The following is a 24,800-nucleotide window of genomic DNA, read 5'->3' on the forward strand; positions in this document are numbered from 1 at the left end:
CGTTGCATAAACCTAGTGATGTAAGTGGGGAACTCGACTGTTTACTACTACGCCTGCTAAACCAGTCCATGACCTACGTTGACCATGGCCTTTTTTTTCCTTTTTTTTTTTTTTACAAAATTAACATTTGAGGTATGCACTCCCATGTTTCCCTACTAGCCTGACCCCATAGAAGCAGTTCAGTTAGATCAATAGCTGTAGGCTGTAGGCTACAACTGTAGTTGTAGGCTTTAGAATTGTAATTTTGATAGACGGCTCTTTTTAATGAGGCAGTTACGTTGTGTGTGTGTGTGTGTGTGTGTGTGTGTGTATGTATGTGTGTATATATATATATATATATATATATATATATATATATATATATATATATATATATATATATATATATATATAATGTATATGCCACCCCCACATGCTGGGCGTGTTCAGCCTCAAAATATATTCAGGAAAGCCCAGGCCTTGTTTGAGTTGGAAGCCTTGCCAATGCAACGGCAGCTACACTGACTGTACTGTACACAGTCATGCTTTTCTGAGAATCGTCCTTAACAGGCGTCGGGCGATCAGAATGTAAACAGGAAGTAATCCGTTTTAAAATGCAGCAGGACAGAGGGTCCTCAGTGTGTGTGTGTGTATGGGGGGGGGGTGTATCCTCATTCTCAACGGGGTTTGGTGTCAGTGATATTGTTCTGGAAGCACACAGGGCCTCGGTGACCGTGCCACGCTGGCAGTCTGCAATGCAGGCTGGGAGATAACAAACGTCAAGCGAGCGGGTACATGGGTGCCAGAGAGCAAGAGGAGAAACGAAAGCCAACACCGGGCGCCAGGCAGTCCCACTTTTTACACAGGAGGAATAGCAGATACTTTAGAAGAGAGAGAGAGAGAGAGATCACAGTTACGAGAATCGTGCGCAAGAGAGTGAGTCCTGTTTGTTGACCATCGAAGTTGGGGAACTAAAAGAAGACCAAAAGGAGAACTTGTGTAGGATTGCTTCACTGATATACGCTAAAGTTATCTGGTCCTCAGACTTAACCCTCTTGTCACCTTAGCCTTTAACCACTTGTCTTGAACCATTATTTTAAACTTTAGCTGTTGAAAAATAGCAGATATAGAAGCTCATAGCGTGGCACTCGGTGCCACGCTATGAGCTTGTAGATCTGCTATTTTAGAAAAATCATTAATGTGTGCAAAACTTTTAATATGTATTCTTTCACAGCGAATGTTTTTAACTCAAATATGATCATCTGGGGGTCGCTGGAACAACATATTTTAAGATGGAGGTCGTGGCCAAATACATACATAATTCTAGGCGTTCATGACATGAAAACGTTTGAGCACAACTGATATAGAATTTTTTTTTGTCTTCAGAATTTAAAGATTTAAGAAGACATTTGTAGAATCTGGTCTCAGAGTCGGGTCTTAAGGAGGTCAGAAGGCGGCACTAGCAGTTCCTCAACATCTCTTCCAGGCAGAGACCATGAATTACATGTAGAATCTGGTCTCTTCAGGCAGTTCCTCACCCTCTCTCCTCCTCTCCCCTCTCTTGCAGGCAGAGACCATGAACTACGTGGGCCAGCTGGCGGGCCAGGTGCTGGTGACTGTCAAAGAACTGTACAAAGGCATCAACCAGGCCACGCTGTCGGGCTGCATCGACGTGGTGGTGGTCCAGCAGAGAGACGGCACGTACCAGTGCTCGCCCTTCCACGTGCGCTTCGGCAAGCTGGGCGTGCTGCGCTCCAAAGAGAAAGTGGTGAGTTGCGACTATTTTATTCTTTCCGGCGGCTCTGTTATTGTCCGTCTTTTCACTCATTTGTATCCGCTTGCAGAGCTGATCAATGAGCGGACTTTCTAGTGTAGTCACGTGGACTAGTGGCGAGATTTTCATGATTGGCTGGCCTCTAAGCCAATGGGAGACAAGCAATGACTGGTCGTCAGTAGTGGTGTGTGCAAATGTAGGCCAGGCTGCTTCGCAAAAGTTCGCACCTGGCAACAAAAAAATACTTGAATGGCTGTGGTGGACCGTGGAATGCACCTCAGGCAAAATAAGTCTTGAATAGCTGTGGTGGAATGCTCCATATAAGGAGAAAATGTGCCTCAGCCCTCAACAAAAGTTAGGATTTAAATCTTGTCATGTATGATTCCAGTAAGTATGGATAAATAATTACCCTTGTGTTTGCTCTTACAGGGAATGTCCTCTCAGTTCACAGAAAAATTTATGTTTTTTTCCTCCACTCTTTGTTTAAACGAGCTGGCTACTATTTCGTTCCCCCGCCTGCAGATAAGACTCCATTAATCATGGTGTAGGAGTAGTGTGGCTATTTTTAGCGTCTTCTATTTCCTCTGCCGTGGCAGACCTCTCTCTGCCTCTGCTGCTGCTTTGAATGATGCGGAGTGCCTGTATATATACAGTTGGGTGCCACCGATATTGTCCCTTATCATTTGACCCATTTAGGCCTGACCTCAAAATTAAAAAAAAATCTTCTAAATCCTCCAGTTTTCTGAAATAAATATTTTCACGATTTATCAAAAATAGCAGACCTGCAAGCTCGTAGCGCGCCACTCGGTGGCGCGCTATGAGCTTGTAGATCTGCTATTTTTCAATAGCTAAATTATAACATAATGTTTAAAACACCAAAAGGGGTTCCCGCCCAAAATGGGTTAACTGTCCTTTTGCGCAGATCACGCAAAACTCAGCAAAAAGAAAAGGACAATATCGATGGCCTCCAACTGTATAGTACCTGTTATATAGGCAGGGCTGTTGGAGATCATAATCTTGCCTTTTCACAGATTAGTCACTTTCTTTATGTGGTGAAAGGCAGAAGGCATATCTGATGTTATGGCAACAAAATGTAAAACTTTGTACATCATTCCAAGAATAGGTAATACATTACAATCATAGCTTAACCGATGAGCCATATATGCTTTTTTTTAAATATGATTTCATCATGAATCACAATTTTCCCTCCTACAGTAATTGCCGTGATACTCGAACTCAAATGTCATCAATGTTAACCTCTTGGTTGCTAAACACACAGAAAGCTGGGTAATCTATTTTCAGGTAGAGGTATGTGTTTTATTTTATTGTATTTAGCCATATAGTCTTAAATATTTATTTCCCCAAGTTTATTTCATGGAAAGCCATTTGTGTTGAATGTTGACTTTGTGAAGCAATTGAAAGAGAGTTGTGCTATCTCTCGTTTTGAGAGATAGCAGGCAGACAGACAGACAGACAGAGAAAATGGCAACGCCAAACGAATGCACATTGCACTTGTTAATGTTTTATCAACAGGCCCCTTGCCATTTTTATTGTGGCACCACAGGTTCAGCTTTTTGAGAATCTACGGCTTATTCTCAGTACAGCAATAGCAGATGTCCCATGGACTGTCCTGTGCTGTTTTTCTCTTCAAGAACTCTCATGTGTTTTATTGACTGCCAAATCGTGATTGTTTAATAATTAACACTGAAGAAGATTTGGCAGGATTTTACAATCTCGGAGAGTTAAATGATTTAAGTTAAAGTGTAAAAAATGCATCTGTAAATATTTACACTCTCAGAGAAACGAACTCTCAGTATTTTATTGCGTACCGGAGTTTACATGTACACAGTGCATGCATAAACTTTCCTTAATGATTATATCTGGTTTCAGTATTCATTTGATATATTTTCTCTGTTATTAAGGTTATTTTTTACAGTCAGTTTGTATTGGTGGTGGGGAGGGGGGCAGGGCGGGGGTCGCGAGATATGGCCAAAGCATTTCCGGGGGTCCCCAGCCAAAAACGTTGAGAACCCCATGCACTATAGTACACTTGTGGGGGAGAGTTACCATGTCTTCATCCGAACGATTAAAATGAGGAATGAATGCCTGGTTGTTATGGCAACAGGTTAGTCTTGTGTATGTGGAGAGATGCATAGGGGAATGAGAAAGGGGTGGTGTGGGCTCAGAATGAGAAAGGGGTGGTGTGGGCTCAGAATGAGAAAGGGGTGGTGTGGGCTCAGAATGAGAAAGGGGTGGTGTGGGCTCAGAATGAGAAAGGGGTGGTGTGGGCTCGGAATGAGAAAGGGGTGGTGTGGGCTCAGAATGAGAAAGGGGTGGTGTGGGCTCAGAATGAGAAAGGGGTGGTGTGGGCTCAGAATGAGAAAGGGGTGGTGTGGGCTCAGAATGAGAAAGGGGTGGTGTGGGCTCGGAATGAGAAAGGGGTGGTGTGGGCTCGGAGTGAGAAAGGGGTGGTGTGGGCTCGGAGTGAGAAAGGGGTGGTGTGGGCTCGGAGTGAGAAAGGGGTGGTGTGGGCTCGGAGTGAGAAAGGGGTGGTGTGGGCTCGGAGTGAGAAAGGGGTGGTGTGGGCTCAGAATGAGAAAGGGGTGGTGTGGGCTCAGAATGAGAGAGGGGTGGTGTGGGCTCAGAATGAGAGAGGGGTGGTGTGGGCTCGGAATGAGAAAGGGGTGGTGTGGGCTCGGAGTGAGAAAGGGGTGGTGTGGGCTCGGAGTGAGAAAGGGGTGGTGTGGGCTCGGAGTGAGAAAGGGGTGGTGTGGGCTCGGAGTGAGAAAGGGGTGGTGTGGGCTCGGAGTGAGAAAGGGGTGGTGTGGGCTCGGAGTGAGAAAGGGGTGGTGTGGGCTCGGAGTGAGAAAGGGGTGGTGTGGGCTCAGAATGAGAAAGGGGTGGTGTGGGCTCAGAATGAGAAAGGGGTGGTGTGGGCTCAGAATGCACTGTTTTGCAACAGTACAGTACAGTATGTGTCACTGAGATTGTCCTCGGAACGTCGGCTTCTAATGTTATCAACCTATAATCACCAGAATGTTCTTATCAAGACCATTCAATGCAGCCAGTATGGACATTTCCACATACTGTCTACTGCCTACCGAGTAGGAAATGCGGAAGTGAAATTACTGCTGCCGAAGTGAAAACATTGTGAAACTGACTTACATGGCCGGCTAAAACTAATATGAGGTTAAAGGTATATTCAGTGATTTAACTTAATTCAAATATCACTTTTTTTTGTTTTGTTGTGATAATCCTCCCTACTGTAGAGTGTGCTGACCATATAAGGAGTTCCTCCCTGTCCCCAGTTAACCCCTGGGGGTCAAAAAACCTTAGGTTTCGTTTTTGGCTAGGTGGCCCAGCCTTCATCCAATCAGGATAGAGAGGAGGGGCCTTCCGGCCAATCATGATTGAGCGGGGGCGGGCCTTGGTGTGTGTGTGCTGTTGGCCTGTCTCGTGTCCCCCCACTGTAGTGCGTGCATGTCACAATGTGTGCACATCTTGTTATTGGGCGGACCGGGTTTTTTTCCCAAATCACCTGAATCACTGAATGCTCCTTTAAGGGAATTACATGGCCAGTTAAGACTGAAGACTTGAGGTTTGGGTTACATTTAGCCGTTACTATTAGTGATAGTCTGACAACGCGATCAATGCCACGTCGGACAATGGCTGGCAATACTGACTGCATTGAATGGTGTTGATAACTGCTCATGACAGACATTAAATACGGAGATAGCATTCGAAAAATAGGAAAAATAAATTAAATAATTAATTCACAGAAATTAACATCATACAGTCACCAGCAAAATACCAGACACTGTTTGCCATATATGGCTGGTAGAATTTAGCCCCTCCTATGTCCAGCTTTGAGGGTTTGTGTAAACGCAAACATTTAAGACAAAAACATGTAATCACAAACATTAAAGACAAAAGTCAGGAGGCAAATTGTGATTGGCCAGAATGAGATGATGTATGATTTAGAGCGAGTTGTACAACAAAATGGGGAAGGCCCACTGGATCTGATCATGATGTTTCAAGTGCTCGAAATGTCACCGTGGTGGTAATCGAAATAGATTTTCAGCCAGTGTGCGGTCTCTTTTTGTCTACGTTAAATGTTTTCCTCTGGTGAGCACCTGGGATTTTATTGTTGGTGTGTGTGTGCTCTGTGAATGTCTGACCTGGTATTTTTTTTTATCCACTTCCACACTCCACAGTCAGGATTTAAAGATGCAATTCTATTGAAAAAAGCACTTTGCCTTATTGAAAAAAGTAAGTGGTACAGTCAGTGGCAGGAATGTGCTGTAAGTGGAACTGACCATCACTGTGGAGTAGAAATGGGTCCATGAAAGCCGGATGTGGATAATACCAGCAGGGTGTTGTTGTTGGCAAAAAACTATGGCACAGTCAGTCAAGTGGATCTAACCGGTCATTGAGCTTAAATGGGCAAAGACCTCTTTATTATTCTGGTCCATTATCAGTTGGACATTGAAATTCCCAGCCATCATTCACCACACTAAAATCCCCCTGGCAACACCACGGGTAGGGGGAGGGGGGCCACTGCCAAGGCTTGTGGCTGCTCAAAACCGACACGGGCAATAAAAGACATCAGCAAAGGAAAAAGACTCGAAAGAGTTGGCCTAGCAGAGCACGGTAGCAAACAGATTTCTGTGAAAACCACCAGTTGTTGTCTGCAGGTTGACAGACTGGATAAGGCACTTTTGAGTCAAAATTATCCCTCCTTAACCCCCTTTCCTCTACTCTTATTAGCCGTGGCAGACGTGACCTGGATTTTTGCTTTGGTGGTGTCAGGTTTCTGAAGGGCCTTGTGTGTCCACTGGGGAATTGTATGGCAGACATATTATAAGCCATGTTCTGTTGGCAGGCTGTGGGAAACACAAGCCCACTCACTGGGCGAGAGTCTCTTCTAAGTTATCAAGAGAGGAGACAGGATGTAGTTGGCTACAATCTATAATCTACACAGCCTTAAAACAATGTGGAAGACATATGAAATATGTAGATATACTGCATAGTTAGTTCACAAATATAACGTTTTATAAAATCCCCAAAAAAATCATAACTGCAGATTCTAATTTGATGTTTTATACAAGTAGTACACATGTTTTCAGTGTGTGGTTAGGGTCCCTCAGGGATCGTTGAGGGTGTTCCATGAGGTCTCAATCTAAATGTCAGATACTTGCTAAATGATTGATACTGTAGTAGTAGTAGATGGATATCAAATTGGGGATCAAAATAAACGTTTGTCCCAAATGTACTAATGCCTCTCTTCCACGTGATTCTTTTCAGATTGACATTGAGGTTAATGGAGAGCCTGTGGATCTGCACATGAAGCTTGGGGACAATGGAGAGGCCTTTTTTGTCCAGGAGATTGACGAGCAGAATGTAAGCATCTGGTTGGCCGGAGGAAGACCTACTCTTATTTGTGTGGGATAGTCGGATACTATTCTAAAACAATTTAGAGTGCGAGTTTAAAACAAATTGATACCGTCTCCTTATTATAAGTGATGTTGGCTAATTAGAAATGTACACACTGGATTAGAAGTGTGGGTAAAATACGAGACTTTCACTTGGGTAATATTCAAGCAGATTTATTTTTGAAAGATGTGTAACCGAGTGCTCTAGACTCTCAACACCTCTTTAAACACGTTTTTCAAACATTCTTCAAACATTGTGTAACACTGGCTTTGTTATAACGCAGCACCCTACTTCAGGCTGGGGCTAGGGCTGTTATTTTTGGAACGCATATAGCTTTTCTTGTCCTTCCTCACACAAACATACCAGCTTTGGCATTTATTTGTGTTGCACACAAATCTCAGTCTGACAGAGTATCACGGGATGGCTTTGCTCATCTCATAGCCTGAAGTCGTCTTTATGTGGAAACATAGAACCCTTTTTCCCCGCTGGCAGTTTTTTTGGTCTGCAGCAGATAATTAATCCATTGTTACGCAGTTGTCTTGTGACTCTCGAGGCAAATGTCTCAAACTGTCGCCGCAGCTCAAACATGACGATCATACATTTCTGCTTTAGAGACCATCACCATATTGAGAGTCCTATGCTATTTATATTTATGGACCAAATGCATGTATTTCATGTCTTCTCAAAATGTCTTTAATTCACCAATGAACCACCATGCTTTATATATGTTTATTTTTTCAACAGGCCTTTTCTGCAGTTTTCTTAACCCATTTAGGCCTGACCTCAGAATTAAAAAAAAATCTTCTAAATCCTCCAGTTTTCTGAAATAAATATTTTCACAATTCTTCAAAAATAGCAGACCTACAAGCTTGTAGATCTGCTATTTTTCAATATCTAAATTATAACATGTTTAAATTACAAAGGGGTTCCCGCCCAAAATGGGTTAAAGGGAAAAAAATACATGTTAATGAACAATATCCTGGGGGTCTTTATGTGTGTAATATGTGGTTTTAGATTTTAGCAGTGAGCCCAGTGTCTCTGATGTCATAGACACTGGGCTCACTTACTTCCTGAACTACATGTTGTCTCAGTAAGACAGCCCTCTCCCTATTCACAAGGAGGAGCAGTGCACCAAAGCATTATGGGAATTGTAGTCCAGGGGGGAACCATAGACATTTAAAGGTAGACGCCCCTTTCGGCTCTGGAGCGTACAGTATGTGCTCAAGGGAGGGCAAAAAGTTCCCGAGATTCCTTGCGAAGCCCCGTGGAAGCATGAGAGTGCGTCAGAGCGCATGTTCGGGTCTGATAAGTCCCGGATAAGATGCGCTATAATTGGCCAGTAGTCACTTGAGTGGCAGCGTGTGCCGTCCACTCTTCCGACGTACCAGTGTAAATTCTTCCGCCCTCCCGTCAACACACATGGCTCCAACAAACTACTTTTTTTAAATATCTATGGACATAACTGCCTAGCCCTAGTCACGAGCGCCACTTTGCTTTCTCCAGCAGATTGTCCCCGCCCACCTGGCCACGTCCCCGATCCCCACAGAGGGTCACATGTTCTGGATCTCCGAGGTGGAGCGCCGGGGGTTGACACACCCCCACGGACCCTCCATGGACCTGGATGACCCGGCCGACCCAGAGGAGGAGGACCCCCCCGAGCCCCCCGCCCCGAGCACCGTGGCCACCAAGAAGAAGAAGAGACGGCGGAAGAAGCACAAGGGAGACCCGAGACGAGAGGAGCTGACGCCACCCATGGCGGCCCTCGCCGCTGCTGCTGCAGCTGCTGCTAATGCTATCGCTGCTAATGCAACACCCGTTGCTGCTGCTGTGACGACCGCTGCTCCCCCCGGGCCGGTCGAGGAGATCTTTGAGTTGGAGCTGAGCTCCGACGAGGAGGTCGCGGCGCCGCCGCCCGCCTCAAGGTCAGTTAACAAACACGTTGTATCTGTATGAGTATACTTGAATAGTTTTCATTTAGTTTTAGTCACATTTTAGTCACCTGGAATGTTTTAGCGTTAGTCTAGTTTTAGTCGACTAAATATCATGAGATTTTAGTCGACTAAATCTGCAGTTGATTTAGTCGACTAAAATGAGTTTTGGCGGGCCTTTATGCCGTTGTAATGGCTGATTTTACACTTGCTGAAAATAGCTGATCTACAAGCTCACAACGCGTCGCAGCGCGACACGTTGTGAGCTTGTAGATCGGCTATGTTCAGCATGCAAGCAAACTGACTTATACTGGATCTCTTGTCCACTAGTCCCTTCCTAACATTTTAGTCTAGTTTTTATTTGTTGACACAATTGTCAATATATTTACTCTTAGTTTTAGTCATCATAGCTTAGTTTTCATTTTGTTTCCATCAGTGAAAAAAGGTAGTCGACGAATATTTTTCGTCTTAGTTTTAGTCAACGAAAACAACACTCAAATCAAATCAAATCAAACTTTATTTATAGAGCACATTTACAAAGACCAGAAGGTCAACCAAAGTGCTGCACACGATCATAAAACAAGCATACAATCAACACAAATAGCATAGTAAAAACAACATCGAAGCAACACAAGTATTTAGATGGGTTAATTAGGTCAAACAACATTGAAAGCCAGGGAGAAGAGATGTGTTTTAAGCAAAGACTTAAAAGCCTAGTAGCGGGCAGACTTAATATGTAGGGGCAAACAGTTCCAGAGTTTGGGGCCGGCCACTGCGAGTATACCTGTCCTATACCTACCTGGTGCTCTGTACAGATGACGAGCAGGCTCGTCTTACGGTGTTTGATATCGCTATAGCATCGCCTCTCTGTCTTTCATTTTTTTGAACCGCTCCGGTTGTTGTGAACGGTTGCCAGGGCCCCGCCCGCACTGGTGGTTTTTCTCAGTAGCCATTAGCTTCTGTTTTAGGCCGTGCTTTTGCAGGCTTTTTTGTGAGTACTTTGTCCGCAATTTATTAAAATGTTGGATGTGTGACTTTTTTGGATTATTTTTTATGTATACTGGATTTGTGTCTAGCACTCCACTGAAAACCATTGCAGATGTGCAACCTCTTTTTCTCATTTAAAATGTCAGGAGGCAGGAGGCATTTCTTCCAAAAGAGCATGAGAAATGGGTCCATTAGTTCCTGTTCACTTGTGAATTGCAAGTCAAGCTCACTAATGGATCTTGTACGCCCAATTTTAGGTCACTGTCAATGAACCCCATGTGGGACATCGATCCCAAACTACCTGCGGCCAGACACAAGCTGGACAGTTATCCTTATTCTGATGGCGATTGTGATTGGTCCAAAACTGACAGGTACGTTTTGAGGTGCACCACACAAACGCATCATTTGTTAAACAAAATAAAAAAGGCTCTTTGTGAGCGAGATTATGCTCACAGAGGCCAGCATTCATGGTTTAATGAGTTACGTCGTATCTCGTGAGCCAATCCCATCGTCCAAAATACAAAGCTGCATTGGCAGCTCTTGTCTGTGTATAAGCAGGAACTGCCGACTTGTGAACTAGTTTGATATTCTTTTTTTGTTATGATTCAAATTTTATTGCTTTTTCAGTTTAGTCACAAAGGAATAACTGCATAGAATGTACATAAAAGAATCATACAAACAATTAATAATAATAATAATAAAACTTTATTTGTATAGCACCTTTCATGACATGAAATGCAGCTCAAAGTGCTTTACAGAGCAATGGAGAGAAAAAAATTAAGACAACAAATGAAACACAACTAGACAAGAAAATAATAAATACAGTAGTTTGATATTCATAAATTAAGTATGTAAATAACACTAAATAACTCTGTGAATTACTTAGTGAGATGGTTCATCTCAAAGGATTACTCCTAATGAAGACATTTCAGTAATACATTACACCGATATTGTTCTTGTGATAGATAAACAGTTTTGTAATTATTAAGTATTTATAAAGAGTACTATGTCCATTTGGCCCAAGGGAACAACTACATCATACATCCGCTACCACACGACACTAGCACAAACACCCACAAGCCACTGGGGGCACCTTAACACGGTATGGGGTTGAAAGCAAATGCACTCCAGCTCTATGTGCTCACGTGACGTGTTTGAGATTAATATTTAAATTATGTTTGAATACTAGTAACCTGTCGAACAAGTGTCTGAATATTCTGATATTTGGGTCCAACTGTGTTTGCACATTATTAATTCATGTCTTGTCCTTTCTTTCGTATTCTTGTACTTTGACCCAAAACAAAACCAAAACAATCCGCCATGTCAATTGTCAAACAAACAATGATTGAACATGACAATGATTCAGAGAATCATAAATAGCCTGGCTTGATGCGGCTGGTCCCAGGCTGAATCAGAAACACCTTTTTATATAACCAAGTACTGCATGTATTGCATGTAAGGAATTTCTTTATTGCTGCCTTAACAACCCACCATAAAGCAACATGAAATATAATACAGGTTTGCTGTCAAAGTACATGGACATAACCGGATTCAGATTATTGCATTGGATATTAACAAAATGCATGGTAATTGCAATGCATAACCAAGTTTGGCTTTGGTCCACTGTGGCAGAATTAGTAGTGAACATTGGTACGGCATGGTACATGGTTCACTGAGCAAGGCGTTGAATTGACACAATCGTATCTGGAGAGCCAATCTCAGTATCTCGCAACCAAACAGGCTTTGTTACTGATCGCTGGCATGTTTCTTTGTCTTCCTTCCAGTCATGGCTTGTCTCAGGCTTTCTCTCCCAAGAGTGACTCGGAGTTGCTGGTGAGGCCACTGGAGAGCATGCTCAGAGCGGAGTCCCACATGCAGTGGACCTGGGGAGAGTTCCCAGAACCCACCAGGGTAAGTCCCCTCCTCTCCCCCTGATCTTCATGAGCCATGGATGCATGGTTTTAAGAGTCAAAGCTCAGAAGGCTTTTTTTTTATTTATTGAAGTATTTATTAACAGTTTGCAGAATTACAGTACATTTCAAGCACAACTCAATACAAGAACTGTTAACTGTGAGTGGAGGACCAATAAAGTACTAGACTTGTTTACAAGAGGGTCCACCTTGTTCAATTCATCATAACATTTACGTTTAATTAAGTCTCATTTTCATTACTGTATTGCCATTCTTTTCTAATACAATTCCACAAGTAAACACAATAAATGTACTTTGTGTCCCAACCCACACTTTGAACACTGCTATTGTAAATGGCACAGGATAAGAGCACCAGCTACGTAATATCATAGTCTACTCTAAATGTAATCATTTTGCCGGTCCCAACGCACCGCTTTCCAGGTCCCCAAGAAGGAGAGACAGGCACAGGAGCTGAGACAGGCACAGGAGCTGAGACAGGCACAGGAGCTGCCCAAGCCTATAACCATCACCCCGTCGGAGAGCACCCACTTCCGCGTCATCCTCAGCTCCGAGGCCATGGAGAACGAGGTCGACATGGAGGACTCCATGGGCGAAGACGCCAGCCCGGTGTGTGCCATCGTCAAGCCCGAGCCACGCACGCCCGTATCTATGGGCGCGTATCAGACGCCCGACGGCTCCATGACGCCCGACGGCTCCATGACGCCGTCCCTCAGTCCCGTCACCCCCCCCTCGGAGCCCCTGGACATTCTTCTGCCCCCCAACATGACCACCTCCACCCCGACGGACATGACCACCTCCACCCCGACGGACAGCCTGGGCCAGCCCTCTGCTCACGGGACCACGGACATGGGTGACGCCTCCTCCAAGAATGACTCGCCATCCAAAAAGAAAGGTGCTGTCCAATTTTGCATTTTAATCAATTACTGTTATGTTGGGGTTTGGGGGGGGGGGGGGGGGGGTAGTACAGTAGATATAGGAATTAGTGGTGGGTATTGCCTGTAACCTCATGATAGATACGTATCATAATACAGAGGCCGCGATACGATATATATCGATATACGTTTATTCCAAATAATGTATTTAATACAAGAGCAGCTCTTCTTTATTATATATATATATTTTTTTTAAAGATATTTTTTTCGCGGCTTACGCCTTTTTATTGGTTTTTGAAGGGACAGACAGTAGGCTGACAGGAAACGGGAGAGAGATGGGGGAAGACATGCAGTAAAGGCCGTGTCGGGCTCGGGAGTCGAACCCGCGGCACACTGCGACTGGATTACCAGTCGGGAGCCCAGGAGCCCAGGGGCCCTTTATTATATTATTCTGTAGCAAAAGTCAAAGCCTTTAAGTATTGCATAAATACCATAAAACCCTTTCAGGCCCACAGAGAACACCTACACCTTGTGTTTTATGTCAAAACTGCATCGCCCACGCAATCGATAGAGCAGCCTCTGTATTGATTCACATAATCGTATGGGAGTATATATATCGATATATTGCCATAGCGATTAATTTAACCCACCACTAAAAGGTATAATAAAGCACTAAAGCTTCAATCCATAACTTTAATGCCCTACCTGAGATTCGAAACGGGGTCTCCCCCAACGAAAGACAACATTTCTTGTGCTCTGCCAATACGGCTCTGTCAGAGGAGATATTGCACTATGGCAGGGGTGCCCACACATTTATGACGTGAGATCTACTTTCAAAATGACCAGCTCAACAAGATCTACCCACTGAAAAAATAAGTGTACCATTGATGAAAATAGTTTAAATATATAATGTACCTGGGGGGGCTTTGGAATAGAAATTATGACAGGCAGTTTCTGCTGTCAAAATATGTCCCCCCCGTATTTAACTTAAACGCCCAATGCATTCTCAATGGTATTCAGACCAGAGACCCGGTCCAACGCGCGGGGCACAGAGGTTTCAAAGACGGAGCGTCCTCATCTGGTAGCCTACTCCTTAAACCAGGCTAGTCGCTTTGGTGAATTTCTGATCAGTGTTATTATGTCACGAACAACTACCATGAAATCCACTGTTTGATGATGTGGACGACATCCTGCATAACTAAAGTCAGGACATGTGCGGTGCAGTGAATGTAGACGGAGACTAGTGCTGTCCGCCTCGGCAGGTTCTGTGTTCAGTGAATGTAGACGGAGACTAGTGCTGTCCGCCTCGGCAGGTTCTGTGTTCAGTGAATGTAGACGGAGACTAGTGCTGTCCGCCTCGGCAGGTTCTGTGTTCAGTGAATGTAGACGGAGACTAGTGCTGTCCGCCTCGGCAGGTTCTGTGTTCAGTGAATGTAGACGGAGACTAGTGCTGTCCGCCTCGGCAGGTTCTGTGTTCAGTGAATGTAGACGGAGACTAGTGCTGTCCGCCTCGGCAGGTTCTGTGTGCAGTGAATGTAGACGGAGACTAGTGCTGTCCGCCTCGGCAGGTTCTGTGTGCAGTGAATGTAGACAGAGACTAGTGCTGTCCGCCTCGGCAGGTTCTGTGTTCAGTGAATGTAGACGGAGACTAGTGCTGTCCGCCTCGGCAGGTTCTGTGTGCAGTGAATGTAGACGGAGACTAGTGCTGTCCGCCTCGGCAGGTTCTGGTGCAGTGAATGTAGACGGAGACTAGTGCTGTCCGCCTCGGCAGGTTCTGGTGCAGTGAATGTAGACGGAGACTAGTGCTGTCAGTCTCGGCAGGTTCTGTGTTCCGTCGCTGGGTCGGCGGCAGGTTTCAACGGCAGGCTGGCATCGCTGTTGCCAGCCAGGGTGTTCTTGCTGGTGGTGGTTTCATTGTGAACAAGTAAGCAGAGTACAGTACTGGTTGCATAGGTGGCTCAGGAGGTAGAGCAGGTCGTCCAATGGGTCGGCGGTTCGAATCCTGGCTCCTCCTGTCTACATGTCGAAGTGTCCTTGGGCAAGACACTGAACCCCAAATTGCTCCCGATGTGCTGGTTGGTACCTTGCATGGCTTCCGCTGCAATCGGTGTATGAATGTGTGTGTGAATGGGTGAATGTAATGCACAATCTATGTAAAGCGCCTTGGATAAAGGCGCTATATAAATGCACCATTTACCATTATGCATACCCTACCTGGCAGGTGAAAACAAAAGCCACCAGATTAGCATTTGAATGCCTAATCTGCATGTGTACTGTCCTGGGGACAGGCAACGCGGGAAACCCCGTGCAGCTGGGGTTGAACTTTGAGCGCTCGTTTGCACTTCCGCATTTGACCTGTGGAAGTAGACCGTTCTTCCGGGTGCTTCAAAACGCCACTGAGCAACATCCATTGAAATGAATAGCGGGGGGGCGGGGCTGTCGTTCCGCCGGTTCCGGTCCTCCCTGTATCTTTAATAACTATTGATTGTCCCTATGCAAGAACGAGACAACCATTGCTTGATTGTTTGTTCCTATACAATAACTATGTGCTAAGTGCTGCACCCACATGCGTTTTGTTAGGCGGTCTCACCTGTTTCCAGCCCTATATAATGAGAGTCTGTTGTTTTGTATTCATCTAGCTCCTGACCGCTTGTGGTCGAAACATGTTGGTTTAATAAAGGCTGCTCCCTCTTTTAACTTGGTTAAGAGTGCCCGGATCTCCCTCTTTTTTTTTTAAATTTTATTCGAGGACTATTTAACTAGTTCTTGTGTGTCTGCTCTGATGTTAAATGTCTTCTCTGATTGCATACAGGTGTCCCAAAGAGGAGCCAGCACCAGGGTCCAGAGGACATATACCTGGACGACCTCAATGTACTTGAACCTGATGTTGCTGCACGTTATTTTCCTAAGAGGTAAGTGAGAGAGTCAATGCACATTGTTGCTTAATAAGTCACCATCGGCTATCAAATTGGATTCAATAAAACATGTATTATAACAATAGCTAAAGTAATATTCCATAGAAATGCCAAAATACATTACGGAAATAATGAATTCTGATTTAATTTTTTTGTCTCTGAAATGCCTTTTTTCCACCCTTTTGTCTGAAATTACACTATTCTATTCTAAGCACTTAACAATGACATACAGTTAACCCATTCTGGGCGGGAACCCCTTTTGGTGTTTTAAGCATTATGTTACTTTAGCTATTGAAAAATAGCAGATCTACAAGCTCATAGCGTGACACTGAGTGCCGCGCTACGAGCTTGTAGGTCTGCTATTTCTGAAAAATCATGAAAATGTAGTGCAAATCTTTGAATATATATTCTTTCAGAGCCAACGTTTTTAACTCAAATCTTTGCTTCTGGGGTGTCCATGGAACAACATATTTTCAGATGGGGGTCGGCGGCCAATTTCATATACCGGTAGTTTCTGGGGTCCTTGACATGAAAATGTTTTGATTGTATGTATTGTATTGTATTGTATGTATTGATTACATGGACTGTTTTGATGTGTCGCTCCCAGTGAGTCTGAGGCTTCCGAGGCGGCTGCTAAACACTGGATGGACTCTGAGATGCACTCCGGCTCGCAGTCGCCGCAGTCGGTGGGCAGCGCGGCGGCCGACAGCGGCACAGAGTGTCTGTCGGACTCGGCCAGTGACCTCCCCGACGTCACCCTCTCGCTCTGCGGGGGTCTCAGCGAGAACGCGGAAATATCCAAAGGTGAACCAGCCACCATAGCACTTCCATAAACCACTTTCCCAAACAGTGGGTCGGGTCCCATTTATGGGTCGTGGACACATTTTTATGGGTCCCTTTATTTTTGTTTCCTACATTTTTTTTTCCCCAAAAAAAGTAATATGTTTCATGATATAACGTGGGTTTCAATGAGTAATTTCATGAAGAAATCAAAGAAAGACTCTAAGAAATTCCAATTAGAAAACAAATGTTTAAGTAGTAGCCACGTTGTGAGCTTGTAGATCAGCTATTTTCACTAGTTTGGGTCCTTCCTGGGGAGACATCACATTTCTCTTTTGGGTCAAACGTTTGGGAACCACTGCTGTAATGTAAACAACACATTTCACCCACTTCTTACACACTTTTAAACCAGTGACATGACAATAAAGTGTATTCTGTACTCTGAAGTGAAATTGGTACACAGTCAAATCCATCCATGTTAACCCTTGAGCCCATTCAGTTTTAAGCATTATGTTATACTTTAGCTATTTTTTTTTATCGTGAAAATGTGGCGCAAATGTTATATATATATATATATATATATATTCTTTCAGAGCGAACGTTTTTAACTCAAATCTTTGCTTCTGGGGGGGTCCCTGGAACTACATATTTTCAGATGAGGGTCGGCGGCCAATTTCATATATTCTCGGTGGTCCTTGACATGAAATAGTTTGAGAACCACTGACAAACAAGAGGTTTTTCAGAAAACTGTCAGAATGTAGAAGACATTTGTAGAATCGTCCTCGGGTCTAAATGGGTTAACCCTTGAGATTAAGTGTAAAGATTTGACTGTGTACTTCTGTGCAGGGTGGAAATTGCGTTACCAGCCACGTACAGGTAAAGTTCACAGCTCTGGCTTGTATACGGTTTGTCCACTGCTGCTTTGGCTATTAACTAGTGAAGGTAGTTGCATAGTTTCCCTAGTTAAACCCACCAAATCAGCGACTGGTAGCTTTTGAAGTATATTATAGGCTAATACACTTCAGAAGCCACCAGTCGCTGATTTAGTGGGAGAAAGCCCTGCGATTCTTAACATTTAAATTTCAACAACTTCCAGTTTGATGTAAATTAGCCCACGGAACCCTATTCCACACCATTTTTATCTCTCGGACAACCAACACTATCTAAAAGCTTGCGTTGTAATTTAACTCAGAGTGTACAAATGGAACGAATGGTTCCTTATCCTAACTATCAAACCTTATCCCTGACCCCTGGCGGTCCCCAGACCACACGTTGAAAACCAGTGCTTTAAACGACAGTTGTTTAACGTTCCAGTTGTTCTTCCCTTCTGTCTTTCTGTCTCTGCTCTCCTATACACAGAAAAATTCATGGAGCATCTCATCACCTATCATGAATTTTCTGAAAATCCAGCAATCATAGATAATCCCAATCTGGTAGTAAAGATAGGAAACAGGTAAATTTCTTCTAATCACAATTAAAGGATTTGATTAGAAATATGTTGTTTTATATTTGACCTGATGTCAAACATGTTTATTGTCCTCAGATACTATAACTGGACCCTTGCTGCTCCGTTGATTCTAAGCCTGCAAGCATTTCAGAAGAATTTACCAAAGGTAACTCCAATACTTATAACCGCTTGTTATGTTATAAGAATGCATGGATAAAACCCAGTGTGTTTTGATACTGTGTTAACACGGGGTTCCCAAAGTTAACTTTTCCATTCAAAGGACCCCAAGTACCTATAGCCCCCCCCCCGACACACACACACACAAACGCACGCACGCACGCACATGGACAATATTCTGAAATGGCTTAAAAATACATGTTCTGCATCTCTAATGCGCCCCCCATCCTGCTACTTCCTCGGGGCACAGCCAGAGGAAATAGACAAAGAGTCACAGAAGAAACTAAACTAACTAGGATAGTTTTTAGAAGTCCCTAATGGTGGAGGCAGACTTAATGGTTAGGGAAGTTTGTGTCGCTTCAGATACCAGTTTGGAGCATTACAAAGTGAGTTGCGAACTTGCGAGCCCCTGCTTTTTTCTACGGAAGTTTGTTCCACAACTTTGGTGCCTACACAGTGAAGGCATGGTCGAGTACTGTGTTGGACCGTTGGTGCCTACACAGTGAAGGCATGGTCGAGTACTGTGTTGGACCGTTGGTGCCTACACAGTGAAGGCATGGTCGAGTACTGTGTTGGACCGTTGGTGCCTACACAGTGAAGGCATGGTCGAGTACTGTGTTGGACCGTTGGTGCCTACACAGTGAAGGCATGGTGGAGTACTGTGTTGGACCGTTGGTGCCTACACAGTGAAGGCATGGTCGAGTACTGTGTTGGACCGTTGGTGCCTACACAGTGAAGGCATGGTGGAGTACTGTGTTGGACCGTTGGTGCCTACACAGTGAAGGCATGGTGGAGTACTGTGTTGGACCGTTGGTGCCTACACAGTGAAGGCATGGTCGAGTACTGTGTTGGACCGTTGGTGCCTACACAGTGAAGGCATGGTGGAGTACTGTGTTGGACCGTTGGTGCCGACACAGTGAAGGCATGGTCGAGTACTGTGTTACAGTGAAGGCATGGTCGAGTACTGTGTTGGACCGGTGCCAACACAGTGAAGGCATGGTCGAGTACTGTGTTGGACCGTTGGTGCCGACACAGTGAAGGCATGGTCGAGTACTGTGTTACAGTGAAGGCATGGTCGAGTACTGTGTTGGACCGCTGCCGACACAGTGAAGGCATGGTCGAGTACTGTGTTGGACCGTTGGTGCCTACACAGTGAAGGCATGGTCGAGTACTGTGTTGGACCGTGTGTTTGGTGCCTACACAGTGAAGGCATGGTCGAGTACTGTGTTGGACCGTGACAATAGCCAATGCCAGCTCACAACGCATCACATTGCATCGTCTTGTGAGCTTGAGCAATTGGCCCCCCTGGGAGCCGTAGCCCCCACATTGTGTGCTAACAACACTGTTCTTGGACTTTGCAGGCTACAGAAGAAGCCTGGGTGAAGGAGAAACTGCCAAAGAAGTCAGGACGCTGGTGGTTCTGGAGAAAGAGGGCGGATAGTACAATCAAACAGGTAGGCAGAGTAGAGACCTATACTATATTAATATCTCGTGTTCAGCCTTCTGTTGTTAGGCCTCATACTGTATACGCATTTGGTCTGAAGATTTGCGATGAGATGAAACCATTTTAAGCTGATTTATACACTGTCGCACAACAGAGCCTATGTTATATAAGCATTAGAACATTTGAATTTTCCCCTTACTTAACTGGAACACACCTGTTGTGATCTGACATGCTTTGTCTTCCTCTTCTCAACCAGTCGGATTCCAAGCTGGAAACTAAGGAAGAGTCTGGGCTGGGGGAGGATGGAGCCTCCATGTCTCAGACCAGCCTTGTCTTAGCGTAAGTCAATGGTTCTCAGCGTTTCTTTAAAACAAATGTTTTTAGCCCTGGACCACTATTGAAACAATTCTCAAGGACCACCCCACCTCACCTCCCCACAACTACGTATTTAGTATATAAAAAGTGGTGTTGCGCACCACACAGCTGATCTAAGGTCACAACACATTGCAGCCTGACATGTTGCGACCTAATTGTAACCTATTCTCTATTTTCGCACTCTGCACAATTATAGCAAGCCCTTAGCAGTCAACCTTTCCCCCACACTATGCCTATAATTCAAATTCAAATGTATGTTGTTCTTAAATTTGATGGACTAAGCCTATGTTTGATTTACAAACAAAAAAAGTAAAAGATTTGTTCCTATGAACATCCTGTCATCATCATCATTTTTCGAGATCATGGATTTCACAATGCCACGCCAGACTTTCCGGTCCTTCATTGCCATCCCCAGTTCCTGCTTACTGATGCATGTGTCCCTAGCGATGACATCAGAGAATGACCTCTGGTCTGCTTTGAGGCAGGATTCCAGAGAAGAAGGGAAGATATAACCTCATTGTCAGCTCTGTAGTCATCCTGTAATTATAACATCCTGTCATGAAACAGTGACGTAAGTCACCCCACACCCAGGGATATCCAGGGTTATTGACACTTGTATAGTAACAGTCAGTCAATGAGTCCAGTGACCAATGGAACGTTATCGAGGCCATGTGACACAGGCTCATAAATCTCACTGGATGAGTGGCACACTTTACTTAACACGTACAATAATAACTCAAAAGTAAAAAAAGGAACAGTAGTTAGTGTGTAGTATTTCTGCAAGCGGAAAATGCATACAGAGCGTTGACTCGTTAAAACCGGGAAAGCACCTGTATCATTTTTAGAGATAACTTTTATGCTGCGTTCACACGGGCAGATGCAAAGATACAGTCTACCATTCTCTGTCAATGGAAGCCAGCGACATGAAGGTGCAAAGATACAGTCTACCATTCTCTGTCAATGGAAGCCAGCGACATAAAGGTACAAAGATACAGTCTACCATTCTCTGTCAATGGAAGCACAGCGACATGAAGGTACAAAGATACAGTCTACCATTCTCTGTCAATGGAAGCACAGCGACATGAAGGTACAAAGATGCACCCAACGTCTGTAGCTGCTGCAAAAGAGCAGCAGCTACAAAGCTGGCTTAGCCTCGCATAGCGATACTAAAATCACTGCGTGATCTCAGTGTTAGATTTTTTTTCCCCTGCAATTTCCCGCCCCATATTCGCATACTCGGCCGTACTCTAGCCTGGTTCCAGATGAATCTGGTTGGCTCGTCACCACTTCAGCCGTGAAGTCCTCCCACAATTGAGAGGGGCCAGACTTAATTAGACTTTGTCCGCCTGGGGCAATATGCGTCAATATGTGTAATTTTTTCTCAATCTCCCCCGCCGGGCCGCCGCGCCTCCGACGCACACTACGGAGGCGTGTGCTTGATGACACCAACAAGTGAGCAACAGATTTCACAAAGCAAACATTGCAACAAATTATGCTGTGATCTTTGCACATGCCTCGTGTGAACACATTAGGATTTAGAAGACATTTTTAGAATCTGCCTCTGGACTTAATTAATAATAGGTGTTAAGCCATTTTGGGCGGGAAATGCATTATGTTATGCTTTAGCTATTGAAAAATAGCTAAAGCATAGAGTGCCACGCTACGAGCTTGTAGGTCTGCTATTTTAGAAAACTCCTGAAAATGTAGTGCAAATCTTTGAATATATATTCTTTCAGAGCAAACGTTTTTAACTCAAATCTTTGCTTCTTGGGGGGGTCCCTGGAACAACATATTTTCAGATGGGGTAGGCGGCCAATTACATATTTTTGGGGGTCTTTGACATGAAAATGTTTGATAAGGACTGACATAGAAACATGGGTTTTTCAGAAAACTGTCAGGATTTTGAAGACATTTGTAGAATCGTCCTCAGGTCTAAATGGGTTAATGTCACCTGACCGTGTGAGAACTAACTGGTGCACATGTTTTCTGCAGGCCTCCTAAGCCAACGGACTCGTCTAGTGACGAGGGTGACCTGGAGGTGAACTAACTGGTGCACATGTTTTCTGCAGGCCTCCTAAGCCAACGGACTCGTCTAGTGACGAGGGTGACCTGGAGGTGAGCGCCGTGTCGGAGCGCCTGCAGCCACTGGACGCCCCTCCCCCTAACCACCCCACCACGACCCCACACGCCTACCGGAAGTCACTGCGTCTCTCCTCCAATCAGATAGTGAGTAACAGACACATGAGAAAACGAACGTATACAATATACATTGCCTGCTCTGATTGGCCTACCGAACGGCCCTTTCTGTGACGCGTGCTCCGAAAACCTAGCCGTGTTGTGCAAGACGTGCTGTGATTGGCCAGTAGTTATAAGTGAAGCTGTCAGGTGGATAATTTCCTAGCAGTATTATTATTATTATTATTATTATTCCAGTATGAATTGTAATTTGATGCTGGCTTTTAGGAAGGAAAGTGGATTAAGTGAACCTGCTCTGGGGGGATTAACTGTCTGACTGACTGGTCTCTTGGCTCACACGCTTTTATTTTGTCCTCGGATCACACTGGCAGGCTATACTAGTAAACAGTGGTGGAAAGTAACTAAGTACATTTACTTAAGTATAATTTTGAGGTATTTGTAATTACAATTTACTCCACTGTTTATTTGAAAACTTTAGTTCCTAGTTACTTTGATTATTATTACATAACATAATGTACATTAAACACGTCAGCCCCACATACATTTCGGCCATTTGAAAATAGCCGATCTACAAGCTCACAATGTGTCGCATGGCGGCGCATTGTGAGCTTGTAGATCGGCTATTTTCAAAAGATTTTTTTTTTACATTTGAAAACTTGAAATGGGACATTCTGCATAGTGAGTACTTTCTACTTTTGGTACTTTTAAGTACATTTTGAAGCCAATACTTTTGTACTTTAACCCAAGTACATTTTGAACTCTGGGACTTTTACTTGTAACAGAATAGTTCTACATTGCAGTATTGATTCTTTTACTCAAGTAAAACAATTGAGTACTTTTTCCACCACTGCTGTTTGGTCTGTTTGCTAGATTGGACTAGAGCACCCTCTCCTGGTCAAAGCCAGCGCTGACCCGGTCACTGTTCATTCCAATACAAGCCTGTAGGTGGCTCCAAAACTCCATTTGCATTACTAATCCTACCATAACCCATTAAGACCCATTTGTCTTCCTGACAGTTTTCTGAAAAAACTTACCTTATGTTTCTTTATCAGTGGTGCTATTTCAAGTCAGGGACCCCCAGAATGATATATATTTGACCACCGGAACCCCTTCTACTAAAAATATGTTGTTCCAGGGACCCCCCCCCCACCAGAATCATTTTCACGATTTTTCTAAAATAGCAGATCTGCTAAACCGACTCATGGCCATAGTCCCTGTCGGAGGTTTGACAAGGTGTTTGTGTATGTGTAAATGGGTTTGTTCGTGTGTGTGTGTGTGTGTGTGTGGGGGGGGGGGGGGGGGGGGGGGGTTGATAAGGGTGCTTGTACACTGGGGGAGGTTGCGTTGCGTGTGTTGTTTTTTTTCCAGAACATATTTGTATGTGCAGTGGTGGAAAGTAACTAAGTACATTTACCCAAGTACTGTATTTAACCCATTTAGACCTGAGGAGGATTCTACAAATGTCTTCTCAATCCTGACAGTTTTCTTGAAAAATCCATGTTTCTATGTCAGTCGTAGAAACTCCCCCAGAGTTAGTGTCCCAAGTGTCCTTGAGCAAGACGCTGAACCCCTAATTGCATCTGATGTGCAGGTTGGTGCCTCGCATGGTTTCCTCCAGCCATCGGTGTGAGAATGTGTGTGAGAATGAGTGAATATAATCTATGTAAAGGTGTATGAATGTGTGTGTGAATGGGGGGGGAACGTAATGCTCAATCTATGTAAAGCACTTTGGATAAAAGCGCTCTATAAATGCACCATTTGCTTAAATGCACCATTTACCTTGCGCATTGCCAATATCCAGTACTTTTACTTCTACTCCACTACCGGCACTTCAGCCCTATATATATATATATATATATATATATATATATAATACATTTCGGCCATTTCAAAATAGCTGTTCTACGAGCTCACAGTGCGTCGTCACACATTGTGAGCTTGTAGATGTGCTCTTTTCAAAATATTTGTATACATTTGGAAACTGGAAATGGGACAGTCTGCATAGCGAGTACTTTTTCCCCACCACTGTCTGGTGATGGATAAACCTCTTGTTTCCTCCTCCTCCACCACCAGACCATTCTAAAGCAGTGTTGTTTTTGGCAACACATTTTGATTTTAGTTTTAGTCGTAGTCTACTTGAATAGTTTTCATTTAGTTTTAGTCACATTTTAGTCACCTGGAATGTTTTGGTGTTAAGTCTAGTTTTAGTCGACTAAATGTCATAAGATTTTAGTCGACTAAATCTACAGTTGATTTAGTCGACTAAAATGTATTTTGAAGCCTTGATGCCGTCGTTTTAAAATAGCCGATCTACAAGCTTGTGAGCTTGTAGATCGGCTATTTTCAGCATGCAACCGAGTGTAAAATGACTTATACTGGATCTCTTGTCCACTAGTCCCCTCCTTTCTTTTCAAAATCTTTTTATTCAGGTTTTTGTAACAGTAGCCCATGGGCAAGTATTAAACAGACATATAAAATATAAAAATAAAACTCAATCCCCTAGCCCACCCTCCCCCCACCCACAATCCCAAGGATAGTCGGAAAAACAGTCTGGAGGAAATA

The 24,800-nt window shown here is 44.1% G+C and overlaps 1 protein-coding gene across 2 annotated transcripts in view; it reads left to right on the forward strand.

The window, feature by feature from the left end:
- Positions 1-24,800, forward strand: part of lpin2 (lipin 2) — a 47,033-nt gene that overhangs the window by 8,267 nt on the left and 13,966 nt on the right. For both annotated transcript variants that reach the window (XM_079501279.1, XM_079501280.1), the window contains exons 2-14: positions 1,547-1,747; positions 7,058-7,153; positions 8,690-9,108; positions 10,359-10,472; positions 11,886-12,012; positions 12,453-12,924; positions 15,717-15,816; positions 16,427-16,623; positions 17,959-18,052; positions 18,143-18,212; positions 19,585-19,677; positions 19,924-20,006; positions 22,112-22,268. In XM_079501279.1, the coding sequence (XP_079357405.1) occupies positions 1,556-1,747; positions 7,058-7,153; positions 8,690-9,108; positions 10,359-10,472; positions 11,886-12,012; positions 12,453-12,924; positions 15,717-15,816; positions 16,427-16,623; positions 17,959-18,052; positions 18,143-18,212; positions 19,585-19,677; positions 19,924-20,006; positions 22,112-22,268 (2,214 nt within the window). In that variant the 5' untranslated portion in view covers positions 1,547-1,555. The remainder of the gene's footprint in view (positions 1-1,546; positions 1,748-7,057; positions 7,154-8,689; positions 9,109-10,358; positions 10,473-11,885; positions 12,013-12,452; positions 12,925-15,716; positions 15,817-16,426; positions 16,624-17,958; positions 18,053-18,142; positions 18,213-19,584; positions 19,678-19,923; positions 20,007-22,111; positions 22,269-24,800) is intronic.

The sequence above is a fragment of the Electrona antarctica genome (genome assembly GCF_951216825.1).
Source record: "Electrona antarctica genome assembly, chromosome: 1".
NCBI classification, from domain to species: domain Eukaryota; kingdom Metazoa; phylum Chordata; class Actinopteri; order Myctophiformes; family Myctophidae; genus Electrona; species Electrona antarctica.